Source organism: Mustela lutreola, chromosome 2, assembly GCF_030435805.1.
Source record: "Mustela lutreola isolate mMusLut2 chromosome 2, mMusLut2.pri, whole genome shotgun sequence".
Lineage (NCBI taxonomy): Eukaryota > Metazoa > Chordata > Mammalia > Carnivora > Mustelidae > Mustela > Mustela lutreola.
Window position 1 is genome coordinate 118813261 of NC_081291.1, and position 25956 is coordinate 118839216.

The 25956-nt window shown below is 40.0% G+C and overlaps 1 protein-coding gene across 4 annotated transcripts in view; it reads left to right on the top strand.

The window, feature by feature from the left end:
• Positions 1–7608: 7608 nt before the first annotated feature.
• DCUN1D1 (defective in cullin neddylation 1 domain containing 1) overlaps positions 7609–25956 on the top strand; it is a 36626-nt gene continuing 18278 nt past the window's right edge. The window contains exons 1-2 of one of the 4 annotated variants that reach the window (XM_059163372.1): positions 7609–7707; positions 24027–24243. In XM_059163372.1, the coding sequence (XP_059019355.1) occupies positions 7696–7707; positions 24027–24243 (229 nt within the window). In that variant the 5' untranslated portion in view covers positions 7609–7695. Of the gene's footprint in view, positions 7725–11855; positions 11875–11929; positions 12217–24026; positions 24244–25956 lie in introns of those variants that run through there. The other 3 variants (XM_059163374.1, XM_059163375.1, XM_059163373.1) reach the window with 3 other exon arrangements.

A 25956-nucleotide genomic window follows, 5' to 3' on the forward strand; every position in this document is an offset into this window, starting at 1 on the left:
TAATAGCTCTACTCATTAAATTGTGTCATTCAGAGCTCCTATAAAAGAACCTTGGTAGCAAAAAAAATAATAGGTTTTCTTAAAGACGATTTTTCCCTTTCTCATTGATAGGCATCACTACACATAAAATTGCGTGAACTAGTGAATAAACTTTTGGGTATATACTTTCTTACATTCTTTTCCTTCTGTGTTTTCTTGCTTTAAAACCAATGTCCCTGGCCATTGCCAGGGAGGAGAGGCATCTTGAGGCTGACCTGTGGACATGGGCTCATTAGGCAGGCAGGTGGTAAAACAAGGGGCTTATTTGGAAGTTCTTTATCTCCCTACTGACTGTCTCTTCTCCCCCTTGAGTGTTCAGCCTGGTTCAATTTGGTTCATTGGGCAGAGTGTTAGCGTAGTAGACAATACTGTAGGAGACCTATAAATGTAGGACGCATGGTTCCTGCTTTGGAGGATGTGAAGTCTCGTCATCAGTAGAGGAAAAATGACGTGGGCAGAAATACGTAAGCTGAGAGGCAAAATGAGCCAAATGCTCTAGAGATTTCAAACAGCCTGCTTGGACTTGAACAGGTGTGTGTGTGTGTGTGTGTGCGCGCGACGTGCACGCACGTAGGGGGTTGTCACTTCTTGCCATAGGGACTGAGGAGCATGATGGAGGAACTGGATATTGAAAGAAGAGAAAGCCTGTAGAGGGTAGAGATAGGGAGATGGGGACAAGGATGTTGCTGACAGAGAAGAAGTACCATCAGGAGGTCTGTCTTGTTTGTCTATCTATGGAATTGGTCTTACATAATTGTGTGAGCTGGTTAAGCAGTCTCTCTGAACCTTTGTCTCCATGTCTAACATTGGAACTTGAAGGCCACCAGGAATGGACGTTGGATGTTAAAAGTAAGGGAGATCAGGAGAAGGCTGGAAGTCACAAGCATGAGATGGGATTTCGTGAGGATGGACTGAAAGCTGTGTCAGTTCTTGTGATCTCTGACCTTGGCATCCAGGCTATTCTGCAGAAGGGAGGACCCTAGGTCACAGAGCTGAACACAAATACCTGGCTCAGGAGTTGGAGAAGCTGAAGGGAGAATCCAGGACAAAGAGAAGCTGCAAGCTTAGTTGCTGATTCATGCCAATGAGATGAATCAGCACATCAGCAAATTGTGTGTGAGCCACAAAATGGCCACTTCTCTTCTGCCCTCCAAATCTCCAAGAATCACCCTTATGGCCTACCCTAATAGAAAACATATAAGAAAGGGAATTCAGGGAAATAATAGACCAGATGCTTTCCACACCATCACAAAGTGTATCCAGAGTATGGAGCTTCTAAAAATTAAGTAAAGAATTAAGATGGTATCAACATAAGTGGCCATTGGAATTTTCTGAGCCAGAGGACCAACAGTGAACTTGACCTTAAGGACAATGAAGTGGTGAGCAGGACAGATTGGAGGGCCTGACTAGGAAGCTCCGAACTCTGGTGAGTAGTAGCAAGGGGATTCAGGAGGTTGGAGTAGAAAGGGAAGTGGCAAAGCTATGCCTAGAAATTTCACTGCTATGGCCAGTACACAAAGCTTGCTTTTGTATGTTTGGCGAAGAGAGTGGATCTACATACAAAGCACTGCCCGCCCTTGACATTGGTGCACTTGTCCAATCCATTTTCTTCAACATTAAAAATTTCAGTGGCCTGGGTCAAAGTCCCACATTTGTGACCCTAGAAGTTTGTGGTCCTAAAGAGAGAAGATCAGTGGATGTTTGTAATGTTTTATGACACCCAACAATAGCAATTGAAAATCCTTTTTGTGTTTGGGGAATTTTTCTCACTAAGAATCCTGCTGGAAGCCGGTACATCACTTAACCTAGGGAGACTCCAGTTTATAAGAAGACGGGAAGAAGCAGGCACCAAACAGAATCGCCTTTTTATTACTGAATAGTATTCTGTTATATGGATATTCCACATTTGCTTTATCCATTCACTAACTGACAAACATTTGAATATTTTCCAGGTTTTTTTTTCTATTATGTATAATACTGCTGTAAATACTTTTGTACCTGTCTTCTGGATAAACATCTACTAGTGCAATTGCTGGTAACTTTAAGTTGTAAGAAACTGCCAAACAATTGTCCAGGTTTCCATTATACATTTCCATCAGCAGGGCATGAGGATCAGGTTTCTCTGCATGTTCACCCAAACTTGGGAAGGTCCATCTTTTTAATTATAGCCATTCTTGTGGATGTGTAGTGCTATCTTGTGGTTTTAATTTGCATTTTCCCAATGACCAATGATGTTGAATTTCCATATAAATTTTGGGGTCAACTCATCAACTTCTACAAAGCCTACTGGGGTTTTGATAGGGATTGCACTGAATCTATACAACTATTTAGGGGAGATTTGCCATCCTTTCAATCTTGAATCTTTGAATCCATGAACACAGGACATTTCTCACTTATTTAGATCTTCTTTAATTTCTCTCAGCAATGTTTTATAATTTTCAGTGTACAAATCTTTCACTTCTTTTGTTAAATTTATTCCCAATTATTATTTTTTGACCCTGTTGTGAGTGAAATTGTTTTCTTAATTTTAGATTTTTTGTTACTAGTGTATGGTAATACTATTGATTTTTAAATTTTTGATCTTGTATCCAGTGGCCTTGCTGAATTCATTTTTTTGTTCTAACCGCTTTGGGCAGGGGCTGGGGGACTCCTTAGAGTTTCCTATGTATAGGACAATATCATCTGAGTATAAAGATAGTTTTACTTCTTTTTTCTAATCTGGATACCTTAAACATTTTTTTCTTATTGAACTGGTTAGAACCTCAGTTCAAGGTTGATTAGAGGTCGAAATCGTAAGTATCTTCACCTTATTCCCATTATAGGGAGAAGTAGTCAGTCTTTCACAATCAAGTATGATAACACTAGTTTTGTTTTGTTTGTTTTGGGGTTTTTTGTAGATGCTCTTTATCAGGTAAGGAACTTCCCTTTTATTCCTAGTTTGTTGAGCATTTTTACCATGCATGGAGTTAGGTTTTGTTTAAATGCTTTTTCTGCATCTATTGAGATGGTTGTATTGTTGTTTTTTTTAATCCTTTTTTTCTTCCATCACTTTTCTTTTTTCCTTTTTAAAGATTTTATTTATTTATTTGTCAGAGAGAGAAAAAAACACAAGCAGGTGGAGCAGGCAGAGGGAGAAGCAGGCTCCCCACTGAGCAAGGAGTGTGATGCGAAACACAATCCCAGGACCCTGGGATCATGACCTGAGGTGAAGGCAGACCCTTAATGATTGAGCCACCCAGGTGTCCCTGATTGTATTGTTTTTGTCTTGATCCTATTAATATAGTATATTACATTAGCTGCTTTTCAACTATGAAACCAACCTTGCATTCCTGTGTACATGGTCATGGTATATAATTCTTTCATACATCATTGAATTTGCTTTGCTAATATTTTTTAAAGGGTTCTTGCATTTATGTATTAAGTCTGTAGTTTTGTGAGGGTTTTTTGTTGTTGTTGTTCTTTTTGGTTTCACATCAGGAGAATACTGACTTCATGGAATTGACATTTGTCTTGCTTCTATAGACAGGTAAATAGAATTTGCATTATTGTAATTCTTGCATTTATTTGTTTCTTCCTTTTGAGAAACAAGTTTTATAAGTTATTTTAAAAACAGAAACTAGATCTTATCTACTGGTTTGATCACCAAAATTTATAGATGTTTCATCTGAGAACCCATGCAGGGTCCTCTCTTCACACTATCTGTTGATTGCAGACGGGGGCAGAGACAGATGGCATACCAGGACCTAAGTACCTCAAAGTCAAACTTCCCAACTGATCACAGACAGAAGAGAAAGCTGTGATCAGTTTTCTTTTTCTCTTTTTCTCTTCTGTAGTGTAGAGGGATAGAAAAATGTTTCTTGAGTAGTCATTTAACATTGTTGTAACTTCTTATCATTGACCCTTGAGCTATGGGGAAGAAATGTGATAATTATATATATATTACCAGTCAAATTCACTCTGCTGATCAAAGTGTCTTTTTTTTTTTTTTTTTTAAGATTTCATTTATTGAGAGAGAGAGCGAGCACAGTGGGGGACAGAAGGGGAGGGAGAAAACAAGGACAAGCAGACTCCCTGCTGAGTGGGGAGCCCAACACAGGGCTCGATCCTAGGACCCTGAGATCATGACCTGAGCTGAAGTCTGATGCCTAACTGACTGAGCCACCCAGGCGCCCCCAAAGTGTTTCTAGATGCCAAAGCCATATCAAGTGTTAGAAGAATCTTTGTGTTGATACAGTGTTTGGAAGGAATCGACTATCTAGCCAGTGTTTCCCTCCTCGTGTAATCTTAATATTTGTTATAATCATGGTTGATTTGGGTTATTTTTCAGTGTATGAAACATAAAGAACAATCACAATGCTCTACTTGAGGGTACCTTTTGATTAAAGAGGCATCTAAACATAATAGGAAAGAACTGCTTTTTTTTCCCCCCAACATCACTTTAAACAACTTTCTTCTCGAAATAAACCAAGTCACCTCAGACTGAGACTCACTGCTATTCATTCTTTAGAAGGTCACTCATGTGTTACCTCTTTCAGATTGAGCCAGTTCCCACCACAGCATTGCCTATGCTCTCTCAGTTATTCTCCACACAATACTTGGAGGTATAGGTATTTTATAGATGAAGAAACTGGGGCTCATATTAAGAAATATGCCAACATCGGGGCACCTGGGTGGCTCAGTGGGTTAAGCCTCTACCTTCAGCTCAGGTCTTGATCTCAGGGTCCTGGGATCGAGCCCCGCATCGGGCTCTTTGCTCAGTGGGGAGCCTGCTTTCCCCACTCTCTCTGCCTGCCTCTCTGCCTACTTGTGATCTCTCTCTCCGGCAAATAAATAAATAAAATGGTAAAAAAAAAAAAAAAAAAAAAAAAGAAAGAAATATGCCAACATCACCTTTTTAAAAAAGATTTTATTTATTTATTTATTTATTTGAGAAAGAGAGACCAAGATAGTGACAGAGATCACAAGTGGGGAGGAGAGGAGAAGCAGTCTCCCCACAGGGAGTCCAAAGTGGGGCTGGATCCCAGGATCTGGGTATCATGACCCGAGCCAAAGGCAGCTGCTTAACTGACTGAGCGACCCAGGCTCCCGGCCAGCATCACCTTTATAATAAAATGGTAGAGTCTGGTTCCAGTGCTGATCTAGGTAATTGAAGCCCACCCTCTCCTGCTACACACAGCCACTGGCTCCCCCCACCCCCCAGAGTCCTGCTGGGCTTCTCAAATGCAGTACCTGTGAGCCTTCTCAGAGACCCTTTTCTCACCCTCCCCCAGAGTTTCCACATCACCTGATCCTGGGCTCCTGGGGTGGGTGGGCAGGGACACCAGGACTGGTTGGAACTTTCTTTGTATGTCTAGTACCTCATACTATGGCTGATGTGCAGGTATTCAATGATTGTCAAAATAATGACCTAGTGGCAGAAATTATGCTTCCCAGACTTTTGAGGAAAGCTCAGATTTGAAACTGGAAGGAAATCAGGAATTTATCTAACCCAGACTTGCCAGTCAGTGGAGTTGAGGCTCCAAGAAGAGAGCTGTGATTTGCCCAGTTATCTGGAGATAGCCAAATTAGAACATAGTTGTCTTAGTCCATGGCTTTCTCCGGGAACCCACAGGCCAGTTTCTGACATTTCAAAGCTGATGCCACTCTTCAGTTTGTAGGTATATAAAGGTAATGCACATGTAAAAATAACAAGGGATCTGACTTTTAAATCATGTAGAGGTAACATGGCATGAAAAAAGTTCTAACTACAATGACTTCATGAGGGACTTAAGACTATTCATTACTTCTTTTGAGAAATCATCTGAAGGACTGGAATCAAATTTTAAGACTTTTCTCAGCTGAAACATCAACCAAACCCTTGGGCCTGGGGGACTGGACTAAGAACTTGGGCTCTGAGCCAGACACTTCACCCAGGGTGTGACTGTCATATGTGCCCAGCCTGAGTGAGGCGTTCGCTTACACATTTCACAGCTCTGTTTTTACTCTGTGGGGCTGGATCCTCTAGATCAGGAATGAAAATAATCCCTTCTTCTCTCCTGGCCCCTCCCACGGGCTGTTTCTTCCAGCCAGACCTGATCTGCCAATTGTGCTGTCACCAGCGCTCACCCACCAGGCCTGACCCTGGGCCACCGTGCTTCCTTACCACTAAACCCTCATCCCCCGTACCCCTCTTTTAGGTCAGGCTGTCAACAAAATCGGGGGACCGCTTCAAATTCTCTAAAATTCATTGTTTTGTTTCGAAGTGGTGATATGCAACCACAATATTTTCCTTCCAGTTGTCTGAGGGTGGCCACGTCACGCATTTTGTCTCTGAAGTTCTCGGCCCAATGGTTTCCTCTCCCGAATGTCCTGAAGGGTCCTCTCAACATATGAACCCATTTGAGTTTCACTTGCAGATTCCTTCACTGACTGCTTCTTTCTGTAGATTTGCTTTCAAAATGATAACCTTATATTAGGAGCTTCTTTGTGATTTTTATCATTTTTTTCTCTTTCTTAGGGCTGTAAGCTAATCTGACCCCAATTTTTTTTTCTAGTTGAAACACCTTAGCTTCCCCAATTCTAAATAGTTTTGTCCTACTCTTGGTTATATATAGATATAACCAATTTATTTGGTTTTCATTTATTTCCTGGAAGTAAGAGTACTTATTTCTCCCACTGGTTATCTATTTCCAGGTAAGACACTGTCTGGACCTGTGCTGGCCAATGTAGTAGCCATTACCATGTGTGGCAACAGAACACTTGAAATGTGACTAGTCCAAATTAAGATGTACTTTAAGTATAAAATACAGATCAGATTTTCAAGACCTGCTCTGAAAGAAAGAATGTAAACTATCTTGGTAATATCTTAGGTTGAGTACATGTTGATATTTTGGATCTCTTAGGTTAAATATTAAAAATGAAACAGGGTAAGCCTGTTTCTTCCCAGTCTTCTAAATGTCAGTATTAGAAAATGTAAAATTTCCTATGTGCCTCACATTCATAGCATGTATTATATTTGCCATACAGTGCTAGTCTAGGTACTTCATATACTTAGAAATGAATGGATGAACGAATGAATGAGATAAGCTCTACTTTCCTGATCTCTGAGGACAGCTCCTAATTGTCTACCAGGAAAGAATCAAACAAACTCCGGGTTTGATTGGACCTTACCACAATTCAACCCAATCTTCTCATTTTGTAATTGAGAATACCCAGTCCCAGAGAAATTTGCATGCCTTCTGTACTATGTGCTGAATAAAGACAGGAAGGGAAGTTGTTGTTGATTTAATACTGGCATTTTCTCTGTCATCATCAGTGGCAAATGCCTTAGTGAAGATACCCAAAGCATCCAGGGACAAACACTCTGGATTCTGGAGGGCTATCAACTGTACTACCTGTAGAACTATTTCAGCCTTCACAATTTCAATGAATTTACTCTCTGCAGCTGACCAGGGCTGTCTAAAACAGACACATAGCCTGAGCTGAAGTCTCATGTGGGAGGGGTCAAGCGGGACTGGGCGGGGAGGTCCAGGATTGACACCTGGGGATAGTGGGACATTGTGACATCATCAGTGATGGTCTCAGATGGTTTCCCATTGCTGGGCCTCCAGTCTCAGCTGACCCTGCAAGGCCATTCCTCTACCATGAGTGTGGAGCAGCTAAAATCAACAGATCCACATGTACCTTGAGGTGACAGATTGGTTCTGGTGAATACTCCCTTTTCCTGTTTAGAGGAGACCCTTCTCTTTGCTCTTTTGTGTGAAGAGGACAATGGTGCTCATTCTTCTAAGGATTCCTTAAGGTTTATCCTTTTGTCCCGATTAAGGATTCCTATTCAAATAGTTCAGAATGCAGGGGGAAAGAGTCCCAGGCAGTCATTCATTTCTTCAGATCACACTATTCATTCTTACTAGGGAAAGGAGAGCCAAAAGGCTTCAATTTCTTCCCCTACTCTGGTGAGTTAGGCATTAATTTGGGGCTCTGGCTCTCACATTAGATTCCTTGCAACTGCACTAAGGCCTGTCCCTGCCCCTGTGGCCTTGTCCTGTCTGCTTCACCCTTTAAAATATTATCATTCTGGATCAATAAGACTGAAATGCCACGTTTTACTCAAACTAAAATAGGTTGCATTGGTCAGTCTCATTTACTCCTATGTATTTATAACTAGGCGGGCTTGAATTCAATAAGCACATTTATGTAAATGTTGGGCAAAATCAAGTCCACCCAAGTGAAGTGTGGGAGGGTGGTGGCTGTGGATCCCAGACTAGTGCCTTTGAACTGTAACTATGTATACATGGTTCCCCTGCAGGCTTAATTTTAGCTAGATGAACTACCCGAAATGTTAGCAATCTGTCTCTTCAGATTACTTTTGCTCTTTCCCTTTGCTACAAGACAGATTTTAAAAGTATGGAATCCTTGGTTTCTTTAAACAGAACTGTAGCAATTTTATCAGAGATTATATTTATCTTGACATGAATTTTTAAGCATCCAAGGCAATATGCATTTTCAAATAGTTGCATGTTTTACCTTGAAAAGTTACACTATCTATAAATACTCTATATTAATGTGTCCATGTAGCTATAATGCACAGTGAATATATATATGTATACATGTACTTTCTCTGTGTGTATATACACACACATATATTATATAGAGAGATGTGTGTGTCTATAGATACAGAAGGAATGAGAATAGTGGATTTCAGCTGGATGGTTCCACCTTATTTCTTATTTTGTGTTGAGATTGTCACTTAGGAAATAATCTTTGAAAATTCTGCTCTTAAAAAAACCCCTCAAAGTCTTAACTTAAATATCTGAAACCTCATGACAAAAAAGTATCGTGAACATGTTAAGGAATATTCCTCAGTTGATCACATATTGTAATCTGTGCTTTATCTTCGGGACTTTTCCATTTCAAAAATAATTGGGACAATTTTAACAAATATGTTTCTCTCAATAACGATGACTGAGTGATAATTCTCCATTTCACATTCAGTTCTGTAGCTTGTAAGCGCTGTAATGGGTACAGTTGCTACTACATTTACCATCTGACCATATGGTGTAACATACATCTGCCAAAGAGGACAGACATTCCTTTACAATAACAAACATAGGCATAGTCTTAAGGCAAATCGGCAGACATCAGATATCTCCCATCTATTATCATGCAGCACATTCTATGTCATATATGTCAGATACTTGCTTTGACACTGAAAACTCCAAGATGTGTGCAGCAAGGTCTCTGACCTGGAGGAGTACACAGTCTGGCAGGGGACGTGGTCATGCAGGCAGATGATTATCCTGTGATGTCACGATGTCCTGAGTGTAATAGAAGCATATACGAGGTATCACAAGTGCAGAAAGAAAAACAATGCCCAACTGCTGGAATCCAGGAATGAATGAGGTCAGGAGATAACTGCAGAGAAGATGGTCTTTGAATTGAGTATGAGGTCTTGGTTGGAAATACAGTGTGGTGGTTAAAAGAATCGTCTGCAGCCAGACTACATGGGTTTAAAAATCCCAGCTCTACGGCTTAGCAGCCAAGGAAACTTAGGCATGTTACTTAACCTTTCTGTGCTTCTGTTTCTTCCTCTGTAGAATGGGCATAATCACTGGGCACAGTTCATAGGGCTGAAGTGAGGATTTTGTAAGTTAGTGTGTGCCATGGGCTCAGAACAGTGCATGGCACATGGAAAGCTCTCAAACAGTATCAGCTTCAATACAGGGATAGCAGGAGGAAAGAAAGCAAGGAGACATAACTGAGTACTGCAGGCTTGGCTTATCAAAACTGAAATTTGAGGTGTATTTGTGTGGAAGGTGGGGGGAAATGACAAGGTTGGTGGACAGATTATGGCGAGAGAACCTCATATGCCACACCCATGAGACTCGTGTTTATGGGGCCTGTAGAGAATTTTAAGGAACAAATTTGGGTTTGTATTATAGAAAGATACGTCTGGAGCAATGGGGAATGAGTAAAGGCCAGATTAGTTAGGAGGTGACTGATGAGAAGAGATATGATCAAGGCTCTGCTGGGGGATGGAGGGTAGGGTGGAGAGTCAAAGTTAAAACTGATAAGACCTGGTGACGATTAGATTAAGGGGTTGAGGTAGAAGGAATTGTGCATGACTCTTGGACTTCTAGTTTGGGTGATGTGGTAAAAAGACTGGAGGAAAAGCAGGCTTGGGATAAGGTTTGGGATTTGTCAAAATTGATGGGCCTGTGATGGTGATGGGATCAAATTAGTGTTTAGGCCTGCCACTTAGGAGCTGGAAGTCAAGATTCAGTACTCCTCAAGATCAAGGTAGCAGCTGACATTGTGGAAATGTGAGTGTAACATGGTGCACGCTGTATACAGGAGGAGATTCACTGATGGTTCAGGACCATTTCAGAGCCAAAGAAAGCCGAGCCAGCAAAGGAGAGTATTCATAGAAGAAGGAGGAAAATGTAGAAGAAAGTGGAATCATGGAAAATGATGGAGAGGAAATTCAAGGAGGAAGTGTTCAGATGCAGGAGAGAGGTCAAGTAGAATGAGAACTGAGAAATGTACTTTGGATCTGGCAATTAGAAAAAGAGTTTAAGAAAACCTGTGAGTTACTACCTTGGTTAAATATAACACTGTGGAGAAAGAGATACAGTGAATCCTTTTCATTAAGACCCTAGATGTTAGTTCATATTTCAGGTCAACTCTGGGGGAATTCCTGGAGAACCTCCAGGGATGTGGGCCAGCTTCAGGCTGGCTACACAAAGCAGATCTGTCCTGCCCTCAAGGAGCTGTTTACCCAAAACCTAGCAAGGGGCTGTGGTGGCCAAAGATCTGTCTTAGTAGAGGTCTGGAAACTCCTGATATATGGCTGGCTCCAGGAAGTGTTAAGGGGCCCTGGGGAGTTGCCAAAGAAGTTCTGTGGCTTTGATAAAAACTTCAAAGCCCTGAAGTTACAGGGTTGATCTGGTAGCTTATGCCCGTGTTGGAGGGTAAAAGGTGTTGGTGAGGATAGTGGTTAAGAGGTTGATTCAAGTTGGTTCTGTTCTGGAACACATCCAAACTCTTGGCTCAGTCTTTCATGTGATTTTTCTGATTAGGTTTGCTTCATTACCTGTTTTCTTATTTCCTTCCTGTAGGTAAGTGTCTCATCTGTCCAACTGGTTAGTCAATTTCTTAAGGATAAGGACCATACTCCAAACTGTTTTGAACTCCCTGTAAGCACATTCCTGTCCAACTGAACCCTAGCTCAGAATCCTGGTATCCTCAGCCTCACTGGACTTAGAACCAAGAATAGATCAAGCCTGTAGGGTGCACCTGGCGTGACGTCAACCATCAGCCAAAAAAAAAAAAAAAAAAAAAAAAAAATTCCACAGTACTTCCCAAAACTTATCCTAGTAAGGTTGACCTAAGAGGATATTTAGAGCAAATAGTAGGTGTTGATACTGCAATTTTTGGATGCGCTGGGCCTTGACTCCTCAGGACTCCTGGCCAAGAACTCCAAGGCCACCACACTGGTCTCCCAGTGGACATTTAGGTCTGGGAAGAAACTGTGCCAGGCTGAAGGACATTATGGATCCCACGTGGCTAGACTAAGGTCTCCTCTGCTATGTCCACACAGGGGACCTGATGCAGTCCAGATATTGCACCCGGGGGGCCAAGATGGAAACACAGGGTGGAAGTGTTTTCACTTCTTTTCTTTTCTTTTTTTTTTTATTGATGGGGAGGGGTGGCTTGGGATGGATCTAGCGCCTCGGTCCTATCCCTTCCAATCTCCCTCGGCTGCTCAGGTTATTGGCCACCACTCGTCCCCTCCTCGAAACGGTCTAGACACAGCCGGCACCGTCCTCCGGCGGAAGGAGCGCGTAGGAAGCGGAGGTGGGTGTCCCCCGGCCCCCACCCCGCCGGAGACCGACCGGCGCGACGGGAGGATGTCAGCGCGTGGAGGGGCGTGCGTCGCCCCCCTTCCTCCCCCGCCCGCGCCCCCCGCCCTGGGGGACCCCGCGCCCAGGGAAAGCCCCACGCGGGGTGCCGGACGCCCGCCCCAGTCCCTCCGCCTCCCCGAGGCCCGGGGCTGCCTCCTCGGGCCGCGCTGGGGCCGCCCCGCACTGCGCATGAGCGGGAGCCCGGCAAGCCCGTGAGAGGAGCCGCCGCCGCCGCCGCCGTCCATTCGCTGCGGAGCCGGAGGAGGAGGGGAGAGGCCTGGAGGACACCAACATGGTGAGGCACTGCGGCCGCCCGGCCGCCCGCCCCGCCGGCTGGGGGCCGGCGCAGCTGCGCACCCCCGCCCCGCCGCCCTCCGCCCCGTGGCGACCCCGCCGCCCCGAGCCTCGGCCCGCGGCCTCCGTCCGCTCCTCGGCGGGGCTCTCCTTCCCTCCTCTCCCTTCCTCCTTCGCCCCTTCCCGCCCGGGCGCCGCCGCTACGCGAGAGCCGAGGAGGCGGAGCGGAGCTGGGCCTAGTCGGGAGCCCCGGGGAGTTTGGGGCGCGGGGCGCGGCCCCCGGTGCCCCTCGCCCAACCCGGCGCGAGGGGAGGAGGCGTTGGGGCTGGGGGAGGGGATGGGGCAACGGCCCTGCCCCTGCCGGGCCCCCTCGCCGGCTCCATTGTGTCTGGCCCGGGACCGGGGTCCGGGGTTCCGGGTGAGGAGCCTCCCCCCGCCCCGGAGCCGGGGCTTCCCCCTCCGCCCCGCCGGCGAGAAGGAAAGACTTTCCCGGTGCTCCTCTCCCTCCTCCGCTCCGGTTCCAACACCCCTCAAGTCTCCAGGCTGTTTCGCTTGGGGTGGGGTATTAGCCCTTTTCCTTTCTCCATCACCTCTTGATGCGTCCCATGCTTTTGGAAAATGAGAGTTTAACTGGCCAGTTGGTGGAGGTTATAGTCGCCTCTCCGCTCAGAACATGGGAAACCGCTGAGCTTGGGGGACTTGGCCGGGGCGGGGGGGGGATAGGGAGTACGGAAGTGCAACCTGTTCTCATTTTATAAAATTAGGAGAAACAGACTTGCTACCTTTTGAGCACATGTTTAATTTGCTTGGGATGGGAGGAGTAATTGCTTTATTATGCCAGTTAAAGACCATTTGTGATTTTTAAAAAACAGTTTGTCAAGTTATTCGCCTCTTCTTTTTCTTTGGGGGACCCCCCCCCCCCCCCAACAACAGTCTTCTTAGGAGCTTGAAAAAGTAGTAGTCAAGTTATCTGTTTACATTTTGGTAATCTTGTACCTGACTCTCTTGGGTTCTCTTTTTTCCAGAAGTGATGTTTGCATTATAGTTTGAGCATGAGTTGAATTCCATGCAGGTTACTGTATGAATAGACAGTAAAAATGATATTGTTGTCCTTTTGCTCATGGGGAACATAAAGACCTCTTTGAGGACGGTATATGTGTGTGTCTGTGTTAAGGGATTGTCCCAGTATCTTTGTTTTTAGTTGGGCTTATTTCTGCTGAATAACACTTATCTAGCTCCAGCCTCTAACTTGGCAGAATTTCGGTGTCACTTATGGATATGTGGTTTGGTTTGTCATACATTCCATGGTAAGTTTCGTGAAAATTTGCCATTTGTATTTGTAAGAAAACCTGCCATAAAGTACAGGTTAATCTTTGGATTGACATTGCTGTGTTCAAAGATCTACGAGGGCATCTAAACATTTTCTAAATTTTAAAGTATTTTGAGGGTCATAGACATTACTCCTGGAGTTTTTTTAGGCTCTTGGCATGTAGATAAGTAGGAAGTTTGAAGTAATGAAATATAATTCCCTGGTAAACACTCTGTGAGAGCACTGTAATGTGCTCTGTTTATAATAGTCTGTAAATCAGAAGCATCCTCTAACTGGCTCTTGATAATGCTCATCACCTGCTCAGGAATTCAGGATTAATGTGGTTCATGCAAGAGTTCAGCTTGGATTGGAGCTTGTAAGCTTCTGTCCTTTTGTTAATATTACATTAGCTAGTTTTGGAACTTAGCCATAACTCATCTAATGATACCCGTAGTGGCAACATATCACTAATTTAAAACACTTTCTGTGGCTGAACTCAGATCATGTCCCTAGAATTGTCTTGGTATGCTCTTGTTAGTTTAGAAACTCAGTCACCATGCACTCTAATAGAAGTTAGGCCATAGATTTTTCTAGTTAAGTTTCTCATCATAAATTAAAATTGTTTCTTGACAAAATTTTTGGGCTGGTATTTCTCAGTATGTGTAACTCAGCCTATTTCTAGAAGACATGTTATTGTTAATTCCAGGGTAAATGATAGGATATCTGAAATATTTTGTGTAAAAAATGTTCAGTTAGCCCTACCTGACACATACATAGACCAAAAATAACTTCAAAACTAGACAATATTCTGTTATTCCTGAAAATCTTTTAAAAAGTATTCAGCATTTCTGGGTTGTTTTCTTATTTGTAAGATGACAGGATCGAATTTGATGATTTCTAAAGTTCTATTCAGATAAAAATTTTGATTCTTAATTTCATCTAGTGTAAAAAGTGTGTGCCAGGTAACCTACTAAATTTTTATATTCATGGCATAGGATTTTTAGACCAGAAATGGTTCCAGAGATCATCTGTTTTATTCCTCTTCCCTTTTACAGAAGAAGAAATTGAGGTTCAAAGAGGTTTTGAGGTTCAAATTTGCAAAACTGTTGCAGAACTGAAACTTTTTCTCCTGATTTACTATTTCTGCCAATATTTGTGGTACATGTTATCTTAACTCAGATGGAATCTAGAAAAATTGTTGAAAATTGGATTTGATATTAAATTATAGTGTTCTTGTAAGAGGAAAACCCATGTGTTATTAATGAATATGTCAAATGGATGACTAATGATGTTAATTATAATGCTTTTAATGGCTTTTTTAAAAATGTGGACTTAGAAATTTAAGTTCGTACCTTCAGCAAATATAGAGTTTATAAGTCCAAATGAAGGTAGTCCTGTTTAAGTTTGTCTTTTTAGAACTTATTTCACATTCTTTTGCATATCCACAAGTAAATTAAAGGAGGGCCTTAATTCATTTCAGCAATTATTTATTAAACACTTTGTGTCAAGCATTGTTCTGGGCATTGGGAATATGTGTGTGTGTGTATGTATGTATTTTTTGTGTTTTACAGAAAAAATGAAAATCCCTCCTCTTGTGAGGGCTACATTTTAGTAGGGAGACACAAATAAACATAGTATATATTTTTCTTATACTATGTTAGAAGGTATTAACTGCTGTGGGAGAAAACAGTGTTAAGGAGGGGTATTGGGAAAAGGGTGGGGACACAGTGGTAGTGGGTTTGCAGAATGGTGTCTGCATCAATGATGAGGTGAATTTTGAGCAGACTAGGAGATGAAGCATTAAGCCATGCAGAAATGTAGTAAGACCAGTGTGGCTGGAGCACTGTATGGCAGCAACGGGTATTTGGGCATTAGAGCCGATGAGATCTGAGTGGTAAGGAGTAGAGATGGGTGGGTATGGGTGGGCATTGTAAGGATACTGGGTTTTTACTCCAAGAGAAATAGGAAGCCACTGAAGGATTCTGAGTGGTATGATAGATTCTTCTCTTCTCTTATAGAGTCCAGTTACAATATTATAGGCAATAATTTTTTTTTTAAAGATTATTTATTTATTTGACAGAGAGAGCGCAAGTAGGCAGAGGCAGGCGGGGGTATGGGGGAAAAGCAGGGTCTCTGCCGAGCAGAGAGTCCGATGCAGGGCTCTTTCCCAGGACCCTGAGATCAGGACCTGAGCCGAAGGCAGAGGCTTAGCCCACTGAGCCACCTAGGTGTCCCTGTAGGCAGTAATTTTTAAAGCAGTTTTTAAAAACAACAAAACCCTTAGTATAATTTTCTTTACCTTGCAACTTCTGTGTATAGGGTTTTCAATTCTGTTTAAGATGACTCTCTAGTATTCATTAAAAACTAGTTGAACATTGAGTTTACCTAACCATGCTAATTAATAAAAACAACAAAACCTCTTCCATGTATTGCTTTTGAATATGTTCTAGTAGTTTGTACATAGTTTAGTAGCTATATGCAGAAAGTTGGGCCTCTGAAGAGAAGGAAGGACGTTAACATTTATTGAGAACATACTGTCTGCTAGTCAGGCAATTTACAACTCTTATTAATCTTCAGTCTTGACATGGGTATTGCTAAGTCCTTTTAACATATCTGGGAATGGGGATTTAGCAGTTCTAAATGATTTGACCAGGGTTAAAGAGCTAGTATGTGGCAGAGCATGACTTAGAAGCCTGGTCTCTGATTAGCACACTTTATCTACGTCCCCATCTCCCCCCCACCCCCACACACACCTTTTTTTTTTTTTTTTTAAACCCAGCAAATGCTCTTTCAGTATAGGTGTGGAATTTTTTATTAGTTTCACTCTTGTTTCTTTGTTATCATATTTCCTAGTGACCTAGTTGTTTCTGTATCAAATGAAATGATCTGATGTAAACATTTAAGTAACTGAAAAACTTTAAACTCTCTCGGTACATACAGTAAAAAAGTTGATAGTAAAATAAACTCTCCTGGTGGTGGTGGTTTGTTTTGTTTTAAGCTTAAAAAAAGCCGAGCTCATTGAGTCAAGTTGCTGTTTCCATTATGGTCTTATAGGTTGGGTCAAGCATAATGAAAATCTGTGAGAAACCTCCTTTTTGAATTTCAGCGTGTGCTGTTCAAGGTGTATGAGCTGTATGAGCCATGACATTTGATGAAGAGAAATAGTTCCAGATAGGATTCAGTTGCTTTGTGGACACAAATAAGCTCTTGAATAACCTGCTGACTAGTTTACTAGTTTACCTCGTCATTTTAGGTGTACATACCCCACCTAAGAAAAAGCAAAAACAGCAGAGAAAAATGCCACTAAAGCATTTTCATTACTGTGTTGAATCCCTTTTGTGTAATTAGTACCCAATTACGAATGGTGATTAGGCTGCTTGTTTGCATTGTAAAATTTTAAGAGAGATTTACTTTTAAAGAATTCTTTTCTAAAGAATTCTTTTGCATTATACCTGTGAATCCTGCAACACAACGTGGTGTTCTGCAGCAGAGATAAATTGCTGAAGTTCATGGCCCATATCTTTGTTATATTAGGATATTTTCATTTCAGTAAACTTTTAGAGTGCTTATTTATTATTCATAGGATTCTAAAATTTTTGGAATTAGGATTTGAATAGATCCAGATCTTAGAATTAGGAGATTTCAATTTTTAAGGATCATTTATATATGAAATAAGTATCACATGACTCTTGAATATTAGTCCTCATTATAAGTTATTTAACTATGAAACCTCTTAAAATCTCATTTAATTCTTTTTGTTTTGTTTTCGCCTGAGTAATCTTTTTGTTAATTCTAGATTTCTTTAGAGAAGATGTTTATGGAGAGGAGAAGCAAGTTTAAATTAGCTACCTTGACTGATTGTTAGAAGTTCAAAAATTAGTTTGGGGGAGCCAGTTGAAATATGATGGCTAACAGAAGTATTTTAAGGAGGTTATTTCTGTTCTATTATAGATAATCAGGATTTAGTAAAAATAACTTTTTAATAGAACAGTCTGAAATCAAAACATTATATTCTGTTTACAGTGGAAGTCATCTTTTGGATATCTAGTAATTCTTAGGGTGAGGAGAAGAAAATCCTTTAAATTTCTGTCAACAGAATACTTTTTTTAGTATATTAAAAACACTTTTTAAAAATTTTTAAGTAGGTACCATACCCACCGTGGGGCTTGAACTCACAACCCTGAGGTCAAGAGTCTCCTGCTCTACTGATTGAGCCAACCAGGTACCCTGGGATACTTTTTTAAAACCTATGAGGAAGATCATACTGAACCAAACAAAACTGAGAAACATACAAAACCAGTTTGAATCTTACAAGTATACTTTCTGTAGTATTTTTTTTTCCAGATGAATTGCTATTATATAAAACATCATTGACAACAATAATTGTATAATTGCACATTCAATTTAGTGTTAGTACGACACATCTTAAAGAAGAGTTGGTCATTATAAGTACAGGAAGTTTATGGAAGAATGGTAAGAGGCACAGGCCTAACCATAAATAATTATTCTAAACTGCAGATTATAATTTAAAATAATACTGTTTTTGTTTTGCTTAATATTTGAAATTATACATGTTTGTTTATATTTTGGGGGCAAACCTACACGTGTTAGTATTTTCTCTGGGTTTCAAGCCTTCTCATTGGAGAAGGAAATACTGACTGAGTACCCTGCAGTTTTCCATCTCTACATTTAAAGATGTAGATTGTGGACAGCTCTAAAAATAGACGATGACATGACAATAAACACATATTTCTTCCTGTTGAATTACTTTTCTTAAAAAATGACCCATCTCCCTCCTCTCCCCAACTCTTCCTCCCAAAAACCCTAAAAAGGAAGTTCCATCCCTAAATTAGCCTTTTATTTAGGTTGTGAGGGAATGCTTAATGGGCAGTTATTAGTCAGAATGCAGATTGTTTACATGAGATTGGGGAAAGGTCAATTGATCACTTAACTTTTCTGTAAAAATAGGTGAAGAAATATTGCTCACAATTCCCCTCCTCCCTCCAGTTCACACATAATTAGTCAGTGGTTGCACTTTTGCCCTTTCTGTTTTCTCTTTCACTTGATGACAATACGGAATAAATGGAAAGACTGCATGCCCTGAAGCCAGGCACCAGGGTTTCTCTCCTAGCTCTGCTACTTTTTGTTTAAGTCTATCTCTAGATAAATTGAGCTCTGAGGCTTGGTTTTCTCATTGGTAAAGTGGAATCAGTGATAACCCCCTTGCATGATTGTTAATAATTAAATATCTAGTGTAGTGCTGGCACACAGTAGGAGCTCAAATGTTAGCTGCTAGTTTTCTGGTTATGATTATTCTATCATTTGCATAAATTCTATTTCTCTGGAGTATTCTTTCCTTCATGAACTTGAAAGGAGCCCTTACTGTGTGCTAGGTACAGTTCTAAGAGTTTAACCTGAATTAATTCGTGTAACCTCATACCCTGTTTATAGATGAGGAAATTGAAGCACACAGAGATTAAGTAATTTTCCCAAAGTCACACAGCAATTAAGAGGCATAGGTGGGATTAAAATCCTGCCAGTCTGGTTTGAGAGTCTACACTAATCATATACTACCTCTCTGTACAGGTAGAAGAGAAGAGGATTTCTAACTTCTACGTATATTCTTAGTCTGGCTTTCCTGCAGAACTTTGCCCTTAGGTGAAAATCTTCTCTAGGAATGGGTAGTCTCATTAGTTGAATTGATTTTTCTTCCCACTTTGACTTCAGATTGGTAATCTTACCAGGACTCTTATAGATGAGTGGCTTGGGATATTGGTAACGTTTGATTATAGCTACTGAATACTATGTATCATATATGGAAAGTGTGATTTTTCTGGACTTAAACTAGCTCTTCTAAGTTTCAGGTAAAGTTAAACTGTTAATCATATGGTAAACCCAGGAGACTCAATATACAGAGCATTTAGTGAGTATTATGGGTGATTGCTACAGTATTTTGATTTTTAAAATGCCTTTTGTGAGCTAGATTCATCAAATCCTGAGAGAACTAGAATTAAGTTAGAAAATTAATTCTTTTAAAAGTGTAAAGACCTTAGTATCTCTCTCTCTCTCTCTCTTTTTGTATTCACACTGTATTTGAAACTTAAGGGTGAGAAAATGAAAATTCAGAATAATAGAAATTATGTATCTTTAATTTTTTGCTTTAAAAATGCAATTTTTTTGCATTTCATAATGCCCTTAAAAATTATTTCCATTTTGGAATTATTAGGACTTAGTTGACTAGGAAATAATTTTCCATGTTCATTATTTTTCTGGAGGGAAATACTTAAAAGGAATTTCTTAACATTAAGATCATTATTGTAGAGCCTAAGTCCCTGTTCTTTTTTTTTTTTTTTTTTAAGTTTTTGTCAGAAAACACAAACAGGGGGAGCAGCAGGCAAAGGAAGGGGGAGACACAGGCTCCCACCTGAGCAAGGAGCCAAACACAGGACTGGATCCTAGGACCCCCTGATCATGACAGGAGCCCAAGGCAGACACCCAACCAACTGAGCCACACAGGCATCCCAAGCCTTTCTAAGTCCTCATTCTTCTATCACAAAGACTTTATAGGTTCAGTGGTAAAATGTACTTGACTATATGATACTTGGCTACATCCAAAGCATTTTTTTCCCAGATAAGCTATTTTACTTTTTTATAATTTTTAAAAAGAAAGTGAGAAAGGGCTGGTGGGGGGAGGGGCAGAGGGAGAAGCAGACTCCCCACTGAGCAGGGAGGGAGATGCTGGGCTCTGATGCTGGGAGCCAATCCCAGGACCCTTATCATGATTTGAGCCAAAGGCCGAGGCTTAACTGACTACGCCACCCAGGAGCCCCTTAAACTATTATTTTAAATGTGATTCATTAATTTCTTGAGTGAAAAAAAAGTTGCAGACATGTTAGACTTAAGTATTGAACAATACATGTTAACTGTATTTTTTATTTTGGAAAGATGAACAAATAAGTGTTTTTTACTGTCCAAAATTATAATAGAATCTCTAACTTTGGTGACCGCCTACAATTTTAATTAACTTTATGTTACAAAAGATAACACTTCTCTCCTTTTTTCCCTTCCTCTCACTCTCCTATTCTTCCTCTCTCCCCTTACCTCTTGTTCCCCCCGCTTTTTTTGCTAGAATTAAAAATAACCAGAATATATTCTGTATTTTATACATTTTGCATATTTCAATACTGAATTTCCTTGAAAATTTGATAGCATATTTGAGTACTGAAGAATGTATTATTTAATGATTTATTTAATGATTGATTTAAATAAGATTAAAAGGAACAAACTAGGGGCACATGGGTGGCTCAGTGGGTTAAAGCCTCTGCCTTCCGCTCAGGTCATGATCCTAGGGTCCTGGGATGGAGCCCCGCATCAGGCTCTCTGCTCAGCGGGCAGCCTGCTTCCTCCTCTCTCTCTCTTTCTGCCTGCCTCTCTGCCTACCTCTGATCTCTATCTGTCAAATAAATAAATAAAATCTTTAAAAAAAAAAAAAAGGAACAAACTAAAACAAAGTACATGACATATACATATTTGAGTGCTGAATCATTGTAGTTACATGTTTTGCTCTCAGGAAGATCCCCACTGCGTTTGTAGTAGAAATAGAGAAAATCCATCTGTTTTTGTCTTGTACTTTAGTTTTCTATCCACCCTCTCATCCCCCCTGTAAATAATTTTTTGCTGGCTAGATACCGTTTTTCTCTTCCTTAAGTTGATAGAAATTTAAACCTTTAATGCCATGCTCTTAAAATCAGAAAACCTTGCCTGATGTCACCATGTAGCTTGGGAAAAGAGGGTGGGAGTGTTAGAGGTCTCCTAGAGAACTTGGGGAAGGGGCAAACTATATGTAGTACATCCCAGCTTTATTCTAGGACAGACTCTGAGACTATAGAATTGAGTATATTCTCCCTAGTAGGGGAGCACATGGCTAAGATTGATTCTAGGGACAGAGAGCTGACAGAAAAATGGTAAGAGTGCATTATAAGTACAAAAAGGGGAGGGCACTTACCAGACTTCGCAAGAATGGGATTGCTTATTACTTCTTGGCCTAGCAGAAACCCATCCTATCAGTTCTGTGCCAGGTTTCACTCATTAACCTTTATGGTGTTGGAAGTAGGTAGCTGCAGCCCTTTCCTCAAAATATATTGATATTGCCCTATATATTGGAAACTTTAACCAGTTAAAACAGTTTAATTTATATATACAAAGACATTATTTATTACATATACCTTTTTTCAAATAAGATAAATTATTCATTTGTATAATTTTGTTACTAATTTGTGTGGGTAGGATGATTTTTTATCTTTGTTCCCCAGTTTTCTTATATCTGGCACTGTGACAAGAAGTCATTATAGACTGAACCGTTCTTTTGGCTTGCATAAGTGACTTAAGCTATATTTTTCCTTCCTCTTTTCAGCAAAAATGTTTCAAGTTTCAGGGAACAGAGCACTGGATTTAATATTAAATGATGAAACTCCAAATAATGCTGATTGTTTTTCTGTCTCCAGCTTTAGGGGAATGGGAAGAAGTTAATACAAAGAAGTTAATTCAGACTTAATTAAAAAGTAATTTCCAGGATGTAGCCTGTAGTTTGTATACTTCAGATTAATCTTCCAACACTTTTACAACCTTAATACAGTGGTCACTGGTGATCATAGTGACCATCAGATACTTCTCTATTCTTCAAAGAAAAATTAAAATGTATATCAGTGTACTCACTCTCTCGAGGGAAAAAGGTATACTAATTTTAAAAATATTTCATAATACAAGTTGAAATCAAAGTGGCTTCCTTTCAGTTAAACAGTATATTAAAATAAGGTGGGTATCTGTGTTGGCATTTGATTTCATTGTGATTCATATGAGAAGATACTTTTCAAAGGGGAAGAATCCTAGACATCTGAGAGATGTGTTGTGTAATGTGGTATGAGTTATCTGGTTTCCAGAGGTGATAGAGTTATTAGTGAGGTAGCACAAGGTTTGTGAATTTGTAGTTTCTTTATTTTAATGGAGAACAGAGGTTGAGATTTTAATCTGTAATCCTAAACAATAACATATTTACAGAGAGAGGAGTGTGGCTGACCAATCAGACTCTAGAGCATAAACATTTTTCATATTGTAAGAGATAGGGTTAGTTTTCATATTTGATTTTGCATGTTCTTATTTTTATTCTGCAGTAAGGTGGAAATATTTATATTTTTGGTAGTCTTTTTCTTGAAAATCTCAAAAGGCTTATAACTGTGTACAGTACGTAGTGTGGTTTGTGGAAAGATTACGAAGACTCAGATTAATGAGATCTTTCTCTTCCTGTACCATTTCTACTAATAATAACCTGGGTGATTTTTGAACAAATTCCTTAACTTTCTGGGTCTCTTCTCATTTGTACAATCAGGATTGAGGTTTGTGATCTGTCAGTTTGGGCTAGATCAAAGAGGCTGGGATTCTCAGATGTGTTGCTTAATCCATGGAACTCTGTCTATTAATGTGTGCCTTACTCATGTGCTTTTTTACCCCTTGAAGTAGTAGCTCAGCAAGAACTCATGTACTTTGCTGAGAGATGGTGATAGGACTTGGTAGGGGGAAGAATAATAATGGGGAGGTTAAAATTGCACAGGAGATCACTTTGGGTGGAAGGAGAGGGAGAAACATGGTCCTTGATACTGGGAGAGTAAAGGGCCTATTTGCCCATCTTAATTTTGCACAGAGTTCAGGTCAGATGAGAAAGGAATCTGTGTCAGCATAAGGCAAATAAGGAGAGGTTATTACAGCAGAGAGCCTGTTTGGGGAGAGCCTCTGCTAGGCTTGGGCCAAGGGAAAGAGGTGATTCTTTCAGGGAAAGAAAAAGTCTATTAAAATTACCTTTGTTGGAAGGATCCAGGGCCAGGGTATTTGTTCATATTGCACTGCTTTCTATTTGAATGCAAATATGGGGAAATTCTTCTGATAATTATCTTGGTTTCTGAACACCATCAGGAGAAATGTAGGGTACTCATATTTCTTTTTCACATTTGGTAAAAATAGCAAGAAAACAAGGGGTGGGGTTGGGAGAATTGTACCTTATATCCTTTATAAAAGGTTTTAAGACTGCAAGTAACACCTGTTAATTTCATTGTTCTCTGGAGTCATTGACTCTGGCTGGTTAGATAATGTCACTTCTTCACCACCACCCCTTATGCATTACTTTAGAGCTTTGTGGTTGGTCAAGGTCTTGAGAATAGCTGTATTTCCCTTTCTAGAACCTTTATATATGCGCTCAGGATCCACTTTTAAGAGAAGGGCAGGGTGGTTGAATTTCCTTCGCCTTTTAATTTCTTCTGTAAAATAATACCAAACTTTGTGCTTTACATTAAAAAAATTGTCTATCTGGTTAATAGATCAAAAATAAGGCTTGACTTGAAATATTTTAATATTTTACGAGGAAAAAGTATTGCTAAGAGTGATTAGTTAGCCATGTAGATATAGTCACCTGATTTTATGTAGAGTTTCAATTTATTTTTTGGTTTCAATAGAACAAGTTGAAATCATCGCAGAAGGATAAAGTTCGTCAGTTTATGATCTTCACACAATCTAGTGAAAAAACAGCAGTAAGTTGTTTGTCTCAAAATGACTGGAAGTTAGATGTTGCAACAGACAATTTTTTCCAAAATCCTGAGCTTTATATACGAGAGAGTGTAAAAGGATCATTGGACAGGAAGAAGTTAGAACAACTATACAATAGATACAAAGGTGAGTGCTTGTGACTTTAAATATTTTGAACCAGGTTTTCCAGTTACATGCTTATGAGAAATCAGGCATACATAGAACATAAATTGGGTGAATGTGTCCAACAGAGCTCTGTAGATCTTAGAATTACTTCAGGAGATCTGAGAAAAATTCTTTCCCTCTTTTCACTAAAATTTCTTCTTAGCCTCTTTATTTCTTCCTCCATTATCCTCCCCACCCTCTTTTTTCCCCCCAAGATCCAGTTTTAGAATAGTCACTGGGGGCCTGGATTTTCCCCCTCATTTTCATAAAATTCTGCTGAACCAATTTTAAGAAATAATTTTAACAACCTTTAAAGAACTATGAAATAATACTTTAGAAAAGTTAAACAACGTATAACAGATGAATAAAGAAGAAGTAGATCGCTTCTCCCTCTTTATTCTCCTGAGGGAACCAATATTTGATAGCCTAGTCTGGATCCTTCCATATCTTTTATGTTTATGCAGAAGTATACATACTTTCTTTCAAAAATTTTCCTAAAGTGGGATTACATTTTATGCTTAACTTATGCCCAGAAGCCTAAAGATACACACATTTTTTATTTTTAGAGATACTAGCAAATCACCTGCAACAGTGCATTGTATGAGTGGCTCTTTCTTCTTGTATTTGTCATTACTTTAAATTTTTGCCATCTGATCAGTAAATATATAGATAGTTGGGTTTTTTCTTTAATTTGAACAGCAGATGTTTATATTGTTGAGATTGGGATTGAATTGCAGAGTTTATAGTTTTTCTGATATTAAGAAGTGATTGCCATTATAAAATGAACTTTGCTGTAAGAAAACAAATTCTATACATATGTTCAGAAAAAAATCCTTTTTTTGGTATAGGAATGTCTGATTTTCTGAGTGTGTATGAGTATGGGACATTTTTCACACGAATAAATAAAACTTAAAAATCAAGTGCCCACCTCCCCACCCCCTCAAATCTTCCTGTTCATCTCAAGAATGCCATTTCAGGGACAAAATGGCTTTAAATATTATAGTGGGAACTGGGTATTTACCCTAAAGATACAAATGTAGTGATCCGAAGGGGCACGTGCACCCAAATGTTTATATAGCATGTTCACCATAGCCAAACTATGGAAAGAACCTAGATGTCCATCAACAGATGAATGGATAAAGAAGATGTGGTATATATACATACAATGGAATACTATGAGGTCATCAAAAGAAATGAAACCTTGCCATTTGCAACAATGTGGATGGAACTAGAGGGTATTGTGCTGAGCGAAATAAGTCAATCAGAGAAAGACAATTATCGTAAGACTCTCTGATATGAGGAATTTGAGAGGCAGGGCGGGGTTTGTGGGGGTAGGGAAGGAAAAATTAAACAAGAAGAGATGTGGCGGGAGACAAAACATAAGAGACTCCTAATCTCACAAAACAAACAGGGTTGCTGGAGTGGAGGGATAGGGAGAGGATGGTCGGGTTATGGACATTGGGGACGGTATGTGCTTTGGTAAGTGCTGTGAAATGTGTAAACCTGATGATTCACAGACCTATACCCCTGGGGCAAATAATACATTATATGTTAGTAAGAATAATTTTTAAAAAATATCATAGTGGGAAAATATGTTAGAGTATTACCATTTCATATCTCTGATCCATTATGAACATTTTAAAAATGGAATATAGAGCATTACTTTGTCAGTTTTAAGCATAGCATAATAAAGTA